The 11,560-nt window shown below is 40.6% G+C and overlaps 1 protein-coding gene across 2 annotated transcripts in view; it reads right to left on the bottom strand.

The window, feature by feature from the left end:
• itga11a (integrin, alpha 11a) overlaps positions 1 to 11,560 on the bottom strand; it is a 63,068-nt gene that overhangs the window by 67 nt on the left and 51,441 nt on the right. For both annotated transcript variants that reach the window (XM_082526565.1, XM_082526564.1), the window contains 9 exons: positions 8,231 to 8,307; positions 7,975 to 8,058; positions 7,649 to 7,739; positions 7,450 to 7,563; positions 6,262 to 6,345; positions 6,051 to 6,161; positions 5,824 to 5,919; positions 5,045 to 5,158; positions 1 to 1,219 (listed from right to left, as the gene is read on the bottom strand). The exon at positions 1 to 1,219 is cut by the window's left edge and continues 67 nt beyond it. In XM_082526565.1, coding sequence (XP_082382691.1) covers positions 1,142 to 1,219; positions 5,045 to 5,158; positions 5,824 to 5,919; positions 6,051 to 6,161; positions 6,262 to 6,345; positions 7,450 to 7,563; positions 7,649 to 7,739; positions 7,975 to 8,058; positions 8,231 to 8,307 — 849 coding nt within the window. In that variant the 3' untranslated portion in view covers positions 1 to 1,141. The remainder of the gene's footprint in view (positions 1,220 to 5,044; positions 5,159 to 5,823; positions 5,920 to 6,050; positions 6,162 to 6,261; positions 6,346 to 7,449; positions 7,564 to 7,648; positions 7,740 to 7,974; positions 8,059 to 8,230; positions 8,308 to 11,560) is intronic.

Here is an 11,560-nt window from a genome sequence, read left to right as displayed (position 1 = left end):
AGACATTGTGCAATCACTGGACTCATGTTTACGGCTTCTGATTATCATTTACTTACATTTCTGTTAAGAATTGCTTCAAATGTAAAAAAAAATAAAATAAAAAAATCCCATTAATATTATAAGCACACCCTTTGCTCTGATGCAGTGCATGTTAAAAGGCACGCAGCTGTCTCGTATTGTAACAGGTTCAGTGAAACAAAGCCGACGTACTGAACTGAGAAAAAATAATGCCATGAACCACGCTGAAAACTGTCAGAAAACCATTATAGTACTGAAAGGATATAAAAAAAGCTAACTGACTATTTACAAAATTCAAGTTAATTTTATACAAAGTAAAAAGTGCATCAAATGTTTTAAAAATCACCCTGCATGATTCCCAGGATGTTAATCTTAAAATGAACGAACTCTTAAAGAGATGATGCATTTAGAGGATTCTTCTCCAAAGATTAAGAAAAGTCTCTAAAAGTTAAACATCACGAATCTTCTTCGTTCTCTGGTGACTTTAGTTCAGTTTTCTGTCGTCATAAATTATTATGCAAATTGACTGAATACATGGCAGATAAAAATTTCTTAAACTTGGAATTTTTAATATACAGTATAAGAGCTTTACATTTTGTTGTAGCTTTTGGGTGGGAAAACACCCTTGAGGTTTTTTTTTTTCATGTACTTTACCATAGGAGTTAAATAAATAGCCTACACATCAGGAAAAGACAAAAGAATGACTGGCAAACATTTGCCTCAAATGCAAATAGTGGCCTGAAAATCTTGAAACAGATCGACTGAAAGTGGCTCTATTCTTCTGTAGAAAACGGACAGAAAAACCACCAGAGCTCCGGCCAGAAACTGACGCAATTAGAGCTCCAAGATCTCTGAAGAGATGACATCCAGGCCAGTGGAAGACATAGACAAAGAAGGCCCTAATGTCGCAACAGTGCAGGAATGCTAAGTGAGTGTGACAGTGCTGATTGTTGGGGGTCAGGGGTTGTGGCGCAGGAAAGATCCAGTGCACTGAAAAAGCCTTTCTTCAGCAATAATGATCGTGTGGAGCTGCAGCGGTGGGAGCAGGTGGGGTGAGGCGGATTGGTCCCTGAGTGTCGGGTCCCCTGTGGAAAGGGTGTCTGCTGGGGGCCCTCAGCCTGCGTTATCGCTCTTCTGCCACTTTGCCGTTGACCTCCTGCTCATCCTCTTCTTTTCTCTTTTGCCTTTGGAAAAATCCAAGCTGGGTGGGAGAGCAGAGATAAGTTAGATAAGAAGTAATGCTGCAAACACAAATGTGCTACAAATATTGCGGGCACTGTGCAGCACACAGATTGCATCACTTCCTTGTGACTGCAAATGTAAAATTTATGCAAACTTAAGAAAAAGCTAAGAAGTTTCAGAGTGTGCGGCTGTGCTTGCAGATCTGTGAGGCCACAATTTTAATGCTGACATACTGACGTAGTCACCATGTAAAATGCTGACTATGTTCCTAATCTCAAAATAGCATGTTACCCATGTGGCACCAAACTGTAGATGTAAAGTCAGTAGACGAGGTTATTAGTCATCACCCCCTAAGGATAAAAGTAAGTAAAATTTTATTTATTGACCAGCTTTCAAGAAAAATATCATAAAGTGATTCACAACAAGAATGTAGAGAGCTCTGGAGTCTGTGGACCACAAAAACTCTGTTTCCTTTAGTTCTCAGTCTTGCATAAAACCAGCAGGTTGTGATCATGTGACCTCAGGAACGCAGAATATATGGACACAAAACTTCACTATTGAGATGATGAGATGAGATGAGATGAGATAGCCTTTATTTGTCAGTTGCAGGTCTTTTGCCCACAACCGAGATGACAGACCTTGCCGACCGTACATACAATACACAAACATCACATTGGGTGGTGGTGTATGGTGCTTGCCCATGCAGAGCTCTAAAGGTCAACATCAGAATCTTAAAGTGACATTAATGGGGATCCAGTGCAACCGAATTACCAACCGTGTGACACATGAGCACTTGGTAGACTTTAGTCAGAAGCCTCGCAGCAGCATTCTGAACAACCTGCAGACGTTCCAAAGGAGGTTTTGTTAAGACAAGTGAACAAGGTGAATGCGATAATCCAGACGTGAAGGTCCCAATAACAATTTCCAATTCAAAGTGTGACACGATGGAACTCAACTTGGAAATATTTCTTAAGTGACAACAGCAAGAGCGAAACGGTGATTAAACGCGAGCATCCAAAGTGAAGGCTGAGTCACAAGTTACACTTTCAAAGTAGAAAATGTAGCAAAGGTACCTGGGGTTTCCATTACCATAGGCACAAATCTGTCAGGGGCACAAACTTCTGTTTTCTCTTCGTTAAATTGGAGAAAAATGTCAGCCATCCAAGTTTTAATAGATTCTAGATGCAAGATGTGCAGGTTAGAAACATCTCGGGGCTTAAAAGATATATGACTGAAAATCGTCTGCACGGCAATGATAAGAAATGTCCTTAAAAGTGCTGAAAACGTGCTGAAGAAGGAGCAGATACAACAGAAACAGTACAGGCCCACCAGTGTGCTACACAGTAAGCAAGAGAAGTGGAAGATGAACTGAAATTAGAAGCAGCCACAGATAAGGATCTTTCAGACAGATTTGAAGAGACCACTCCAAAGCAGACCTCGATACACCCACACAGTGTCTCAGCCTGTCAATCTCAACGCGATGATCAACAGTATTAAAGCCAAAGATCAAGTCAAGTCCAGAAGATTATCCTGTGTCACTTCACATCAAGATGTCTCTGGAGACTCCCAGAAGAGCTGTTTGTGTGGAATGAGCTCTGGAAAAGCCAGAATGGAAATGATCAAGGCTGCTGTATTTGTCCAAGACAGCTGTAAGCTGCTTAGGCACAGCCTTTTCTAAAATCTTAGCAATAAATGTGAATTTTGAGATTCATTTGTTAAAACAGGCACAGCAGGTGGTGCAGGAATACCAATTTCACTAATACAGTGTTGAATACCATCACAGGATTACCTCTGCTCTTTGAAACCAGGTTTGAAAAATCAGCAGCCCTCGCATCTCTCCCCGAAGTGTTAAAAGACACTGAAAGATCCTTTAAATGAAGGAGATGAATGCGTAGATGACTTGATCTCCACAAGTGCTCATTTTTTTCAACAAGAACGCTTTAATGCCGTCATTTATCCAAGGAGAAGAGTTTCAGGAGCTAATCTCAGTCAAACAGGACAGACTTATCTAAAATAGAAAGACAGTTATGGCTAAAATGATTCAGTGAGAGCTCAACATTGTTATAAGTGGATGTAAATAAATTAGAGGCAGAAAATTTATCAGCAGCTAAGATGCTGGAGCTAACCAAATATAGAGGCACATGAAAGTTAAAGAGAGTATGGGGATGATCAGAAATAAAAATATCCTCGGAATAAATCCAAAGTAAAAACAAGGTCCAGTCTGTATCCCTCGGGGTATGTTTGAGGTCAGGAATATACTGGGGAAGATTAAAACCACAATGCTGATAAATCCAGTCAATGTCTGTGTGTGTGTGTACTGGAATCCCCAGCTAGCCTGCCCAAATATCATGACAGTTCATCAGATCCTTTAGATATCTGCTCATGGTGACTATCACTAAATATCATTTAGCTTTTTAACATCTAGTGGATCATATTTAATACATGTGATTTTGTGATTTTTTTAAATTTCTGCATCATCAGTGGCATTTTTCTTCCCCCTGAAAAACCTAAATAAATAACACACAATCCATTTTTACACTTTAATATGATACAGAAACATGAGGCAGATGCTTCGGTTCAAACTGACTGACCCTTTTCCCCATAAAACAATACATCAGGAGATCTTGTGTAAAAGATGACTATTTAATTATATTAATATAAGCACTGACGCTGGTGCTAGATTGATGATTTTCTTGTGTGTAGAAATACCACAAAATTAAAATAAGGACGTGCTTTTAAACAGTTTTGTAATATATGATGGGAGACTAGCAGCTTCTTGTAAATGTAAGCATTTCAGCCAGTAAACCCCCTCCCCCAATCACACACATACACACGTTGGGTATTCATATGTTGTGGGGACATCTAACTGGCATTATGTTTTCTCTAGCCTCTTACCCTAACCAAGAAAAATGGATCCCTAACCCTTACCGTCATTTTGAGTCTCAAAATATGCCTTCAAACTTGAGGGGACCAGGATTTTTGGTCCCCACAAAGATATGAATACACGCTCACACACACATACACGCAAAACAAAAAGCGCAGCTCCACATATTCAGACAGATTCTTCATTTCTGTCAATGCATCCTGTGTTGAGCATAAATATGAGGCTGCCTTTATTGCTGGCTTGACCTTTACTTGACAGTAAAGGATCCAGGTAATGGATATAAAACAGCCGCTTCATTATTTCTACAGGAATATGAAATAAATAGAAAACATGCAGACAAGAGTCAAGAAATGGAAGAATCTGGCATTTTACACAGTTTTGGTACATAACTATGGCATTTCTGTCAGACTCTTATTTAAAGACAATATCTTATTCTCAGCCACATGATGGCAGTCTAAACCTACACTACAATAACCATCTGACCATAGCTCACATTTACAGATGAGGTAGTAGAAAAATGAGCTGACTGCAGGTTTCGACCAACCTTGTAAACAGTCATGGCAATTTGCATATTAATGAAGAAACTGACAGCTCATTGTTCGCCAGTGGTGCTAGTTTCAGTTATTGTGCACATGTACTGTTTATAAGGTTGGGGAAACTGAAGAAGTCACATGGATAAGTGACAAAATATTTCTCCCACTTAAAACGTTACATCCAGATGAACAGTATCAACTGTTTGTGGGGCTTTGTGCTTTAAGGAAACATTTTAACCCCAGAGGGTGTGGTTTTTTTTTCCAGGATGGGAAAACCATTATCCTCATGAAAATGCTGGGAATCACATGCTACAGCTCCCCCCAAATTGTCACTCGTCAGTGACTAAAAGTGGGTATTTAGATAAATACCTCTAATAACTCAATGGCTGTTAGTCAGCTAACTAAAAAACTGCACGACGTAACTTACTTTCCATAGAGCGAGGCTGAGCAGGGCTAACAATAAGAGTCCTCCCAGCGTGCTTCCAACGATAATCCAAGTAGGAATTCTGTAATCTCCCTCCTTCCTGATCTCTAGTATTATCTGTTGGACATGACAACACATAAAATTTGTTTTCTCTTAAGCACGCAGGCTGAATTGTACACACAGGCAGTGATAAATGGTATTTTTGGCTTAAATATATAGCTTTAAATAAATATGATTTTTGCAGAATAGCATAACGACAATTCATGAATTTTGATAAAAAAGCGTTTTCACAGACCGATCAAGTACATCCATTCACCTTTTACTTCCACAAATACAGTCTCTTTAAAAAAAAACAAGATAATAGAGTCTGACAGTTTTAATGACCAATAGATGGCAGCACAGATTAGTGTTTGAGTCCTGACTCATACATGTTGTGCCGCTGGTCCTTTCGGTCCCTAAGCACCACACAGCCATGAGTGCTCCAATACTAACATTTACAGTGTGATTATTCCCTGTTTCAGTTCTGTGCTCATGAGCGCAGCTGAAGCAGAAACTTTGTTTTCTTTTCATTTTTTAATAAAAAGAGGTGCTTGATGGAAAATTTGTTTTTTTCTTCTTCTTAGTTTTCCATGAATGGTAACATCACATACGAGACACTATTTGAATACTTAAAGTCCACTGAAATAAATTTTAACAGCTGATCTCGAGAACCGGGCACATGGTAAGAATAAAATCCAGACGAGGACAGAAGCAATTTAGAGCACTGGTTGTTGCCGACTCACATGTCTGACAGGCCTCTCTTCATGTAAAAACATGGGGCTGGAGGAGGGGAGCTCCACTGATGCACTGGTCACCAATTCCAGGATTTTAAACTTCAGCTGGAGAGGAAATCAAAACAAGCAGGCGCATTTAACGAACAGATGACACAGCTACAAGCACTGCAGAGCCAAAGTTTTGTAAAAAGTGATAAATAATAATTCATGCAGCCATTGATGAGGTTTAAGCTCACCGCGTGTAAAGTATCTATTCTAAGTGCTCCAGTGATTCTAAAGGCAGCGTCTCTGTAGTAAGCCACATTGACTGTGCATTGAATTGGAAGAGTTAGTGTGTTGGATCGGTTCTGTGGGAAGAAGCAGATCGAAAAAAAAAAAAGTTAAGAAAATAAGTTGAGAATTAAACTTTTATCTGGGAAAGAATTTGATAGGTTTTATTGACTTTACCAAGCTGGAGAAGCGTGACAGGTCTTCAGGTGATGCCCTGCTCTGTGCCACATGCTGAGGTGGTAAACAGTGCGTACCATCTCTCTGAGGTGCGACATGGGGGTAAGAAATTCCTCTTAGTGCAGTAAAATGTTATGTTTCCAGAAAAGCAGTGAAATAATATGCTGATAAGCTGGAGCTTATTAGATCATGTTACTAAAAAGAATGATTATTGTTCAGCAATTAATGTAAAGTAAATGTAATGCACTGATAATATGTGATTAGGTTTGGACGCTGTGTAGCTGAGGTTAGTCTGACTCTGTCCTTCTTCTTTTGGCTGCTCCCTTTAGGGGAGTCCACAGCTTCATCTCACCCTGTCCCCACATCCTCCTCTGTCACACCAACAATCTGCATGTCCTCCTTCGCTACATCATTTAATCTTCTCTCTGGTCTTCCTCTTTTCTTCCTGCCTGGCAGCTCCATCTTCATCATCCTTTGTCCAACATATCCACCCTCCCTCATCTGTATATGTCCCAACCCTCTCAGCCTTGCCTCTATTACTTTATCCCCAAATGGCTCAACCTGAGCTGCCCCTCTCATTCCCAATTAAAAACATCAGAGGCTGAACCTCCAGACTCGAACATGTTAAGAGTTTCAGCATGCTGACCTTGTCCAAAATTTTAAGAAGACCTGTGAATCTGTATTATTCCAGAAAAACTTTCCAGAAATGATGAACTTCAATAGTAGAACAGGTCTGCTCAGGTCAAACCAAACAATCTTTCCCCTAAACAGTAGCAATACCACCACTGCTCTTCTGTTGTTATTTACCGCTGATATTTATGTGAGTTTTAGCAGAACAATCGCAAGTACCAACTGACGATACAGGGTAAATGCAAAAAAGTAAAAAAGCAGCATAGGTGGAAAGGAAACTGACTGAAACCCAAGTGGCAGCTCGTCAGCTCCAAAGTGCCAAAATCTCACTGATTACATTATGTCAAAGCTTAGAGTAACAAATGATTTAGTCCTAGCCACTCTAACAATTACGCTGCTAATTGTCTGCAAGGCATCTTTTATGCAGCGTGTTAATATTAGCCACTGTAAGCGTCTGTTATCACACCATGGAGTGCTATAATATAAAAAAATCTGCCACATGTCCCTCATGTTCTGTTTTTGTATTAACTGATAGACAGTTTGAAGCTCTGCACACACCTGGTTAATATGGAAGTCGGATATCTGAAGGAGCTGGTTGCCGTTTTTTGTCATTTCTGGGATCTCGATGTTTAGCTGCAAATCCTTTACCGGAAAGTATCCAAGATTCTGGATCTAAGGCACAACAGGGGGAATCGTGTAAACTATTTCCAAGCTGTACTTTGAATTAAGCTCATGGTGGTGATAGAACTGGTCTCACTTGGAAGGTGAAGTTGAAAGGAGGACCGATGATGCCTGGCTCCTCCAGTGACAGCTCTGGTTTGATTTCATATCGAGTCGGATTAGAATCCCTGTCAAAGCAAATAAAGAAAAAAGTAAATAAATAAACAAGCAAACAATTAACATAAAGTTCCCATTCCGGCTGCACAACTAGCGACTAATTTCCCCCACAGTTACATTCAGTATCTTCCAGATTATGCCAACACAGTTTGTTGTAGCCCACTGCACTTCTAAATTCCTCGCTTGTATTGTTTGGTAAAAAACAAAACAACAACAACAACACCCACCCCCCGAAAGCTGACTAACCTGGTGAAGAGAAGGTCTGCCTCGTACTTCAGCGAGTAATAGATATCATTGAAATTATCGGCTTTGCTATTTTCTTCACCGTCACTGTTGAAAAGACAAAAATATTCCACAAATAGAAGTGATGATCTTACAGCGAGACGCTTATCCTTGTATTATTTTTTAAATATCTTTGTTGATCATTAAAACACAGAACATTTGTCTACATGCAAAGCAAAAAGTAATTGGGATGCCAATAGATATAAAGTGATGTCCATACCTGCTGGCCTCCAGGATAACCCGGAGATGGTCAAGGAAGGTAGTGCGACTGAATTCGAACTCCAGGCGAAATGTTACCTACAAAGAAGAGGAAGTAAAGATTAGAAGCACACACTACCCATTTATTGCTTTTCCTAAATTATATTTCATCTTGCTTTAACAAAACTCTAAAGTACTCCAGATGCTATGCTATATAGCATTCCTAGAATAAAGGACACAAAAGAAGTCAAGTCCGCAATAACCTACTATAATTCCTGGGCTTTGACCCCAGGCAGCTGCTTGCACAGTTGTTGCTGCTTAAAGAGAGCCTGGGAATTTCCCCTCAGTTGAAGACTATGTCCACTACATACACACACATTCACTCACTCAAAACTTCCAGTGGAAGCCAGATTCAGGGCAAAATAAAAGCAGAGCAGTAAAAAGGAGACAGCCAGAAAGAGGAATGGGTATGTATCAAAATTGGAACCCAAGTCTGCAAAGGAGGCTTGATTGGCAGAAGAATGCCGATCTAGGAGAGCAGAGTTTAGCTGAGCATTGTTTACAGTCCTCCATGGTGTAATGAAATCATGAAGGATCCAGTCTGACCAGACTGGAATGCATAACGAGGTTTCCTCCTTCCCTCTTCCATATAGATAGACTCATTCTCAAAGCAACCACAGATTTAGCACAAATATAATGATCTCGTTGCGTATCATCTTGTCCCAGATGTGGAAAATGATCCCGGTCCTCCTTTGTTAGTCCTATCGCATATCCTGGTGAAGAATGGTTAACCTTGACTTCAGCCCACTGTTTCTTGAGAAGGATGGCTGGATGAAACACAAACATAGGAATCCAGACACGCGCACACGTGCACACACACATGCACACACACACAGTTGTTCTGGGTTTTGAGGGCGTGATTGTCCATGGTTGGAGAATGTTCGTGCATCTGCATAGCTGAACACAGAAATTCAAACAGTGCATGTTTCTCCTCTTCCTCCTCTGTGTTTCTTCAGCCTGTCCGCCTCCTTAGGCCACATTCGTTGTCAGTCGTCAAACCGCTAGTAACTAGAACCCTTCTCTCTGCATACACCCACAAAACCTAAAAACACATTTGCTTCCACGATCACGTGCAAAAGGAATCGATTTTTAGACGTCTTGTCGCTGTTGGTTGTAAAGTTTACTGAACAAACTTGTTTTACACGGGTCAGAATCACCTGGTAAGATCCAAACAAGCGTGATAACTGGCTAATTTAAAAAGCTTGCACTGAAGTTCCCACTTTCCTTCAGCTCTACGGTGGTTTAGGCTGGCTTGGCAGTGGCACTGGTGTACAATCAGCCTTGTTTAACTCTGTGCCACATTCTTAAAAGGCTCTCGACCAGAGCACATCAGTTTTGTGGCTCTGGATGCTGTTTAGGGTCAATGAGTGGGTATGAATCATTCAGTGAGCTCTAAAGGGTGACCAGGTCTGCTCGGTTCAGTTGCTTGGGAGCATTACATAGAAATTTGGGTTTACTTGTTGCCCAGGAGATCACCATTGTTTGCGATAATCACATGGTTAGGACATTTCATGAACTCTTTCAGTCACCTTAGGTCCTTCATTCCTGCATTATTAGTCAGCAGACTTTGTTTCAGTATAGAAAGCTGAAAGATTATTGTTCAGATGTCAATGAAAAACACATTTAAAAAAGGGATAACAGCTTTTAATTGCACTTACTGATGTACGACCGGTGTCATCCCTATCAAAGTCAACACAAACATCACCCTCCTAAAAATAAAAAGTAATGCCTTGCTGTAAAATACCCCGGAAAGTGCACAGCCTCATAAATATTGTTGACTTTATAAGCCTGTGGAAAAGCTTGGTACAGCAGAAATGAATGTGAGAATCACTAACAGATGAGGAAGGAGAAATGCATCTCGGTGTCTTTCGTTCAGTCTCACCTGAATAATGCTGAGAGAAGAGCAAGTCTTATCTGTTGTGTTTACCCCGTTGCTAAGATGCATCTTCCTAATGCAATAACAATTAAATGTGATGTTTTTATAGTGAAAAGAAGAAGAGGGGTCCAGACTGGCTGATTTGTTTGTCTATATTTGGGACAGCTACTTTAACCTTTAAGACACGAGTAGCTGTTCCAACACGAGACACGAGAAGTCACTGTCATCATGAGTGACGACAACGGATAAGCTATGAATGGTGTCCTAGAATCTCCATATTGCACTTTCTTTCCATAACACTGGTATGATTTCCTCCAAATGACAATGCGCCCTCTTTCTTACATTGTGGAATTTCATTCTTTACATATAAAAATACAACATGATGTCAAAGTAGTCCAGGTACTTTGATCCAGGTACTATCCCTGCTGCTTTGCTTTTCAGTTGGATTCGGTGGGTGGATAATCATGTAGGTAAACAAGCACATTTAAGATGAGAATCTCCCGTTCCAGCACATCCCAAAGGTGCTGTGGAGGCCACTTAAGTGCAGTGAACTTGCTGATACAAAGGATAGATTCATGTTTTCAAGTTGTTTAGACCAAATTCTGAGTCAACCATCTGAATGTTGCAGCAGAAAAAAGACCAGGCAATATTTTCCCAATCTCCTACTGCCCAGTTTTGTTGAGCCTGTGTGAGTTGTGGCATCCACTTGGTGTTCTTAGCTGACAGGGGTGGCGCGCAGCGTGTGGTCTTCTGCTGTTCGTCTGTTCAAGGTGTTGTGCATGCAGAGATGCTCTTCTCCATACATCGATTATAACAAGTGGTTGTTTGAGTTTCTGTAGTGTTTATACAAGCCTTTGTCCTCTGACCTCTGTCATCAACATGGATTTTCACCCTGAGAACTGCTGCTGGCTGACACATATTTTCTCTTTTTCTCTGTAAACCCTAGAGATGGCTGTGTGGGAAAATCCCATTAGATCAGCAGTTTCTGAAGTACTCAGGACCAGCCCCCCTAACAACATCAGACATGTCACATTCAAAGTCCATGCCAACAGTTGTGTTAATGTTTCAGGCTTGTGGCATTCATCAGAGCACTGATGAATATATGCAATATGATATGATGAAGGGTACAGGGCTGAAACATTAGCATGTTAAGTTGGTGTATTTGATATTTGTTAACTGAGCTGCTGCCACTTTACAGGTTGCTCACATATTTGCATTAACGAGCAGTGGAACAGGTGTGCCCAATAAAGTTGCAGCACGTGTTCGTGGTCCCCAATGCACTTCGTGCTCGCATTATACATGAACAATGACGCATTCAGGTTTAATACGGGACAGGTCTGGGGAACTATGTTTATTATTACATATAAATGTGCTTTCTGAGGATGATATTGTTCTCGTAAACATGTTTTGGCAGAG

The sequence above is a fragment of the Aulonocara stuartgranti genome (genome assembly GCF_965226115.1).
Source record: "Aulonocara stuartgranti genome assembly, chromosome: 1".
Lineage (NCBI taxonomy): Eukaryota > Metazoa > Chordata > Actinopteri > Cichliformes > Cichlidae > Aulonocara > Aulonocara stuartgranti.
The sequence above is the reverse complement of the archived record's forward strand: the minus strand, read 5'-3'. Positions and strand labels throughout refer to the sequence as shown.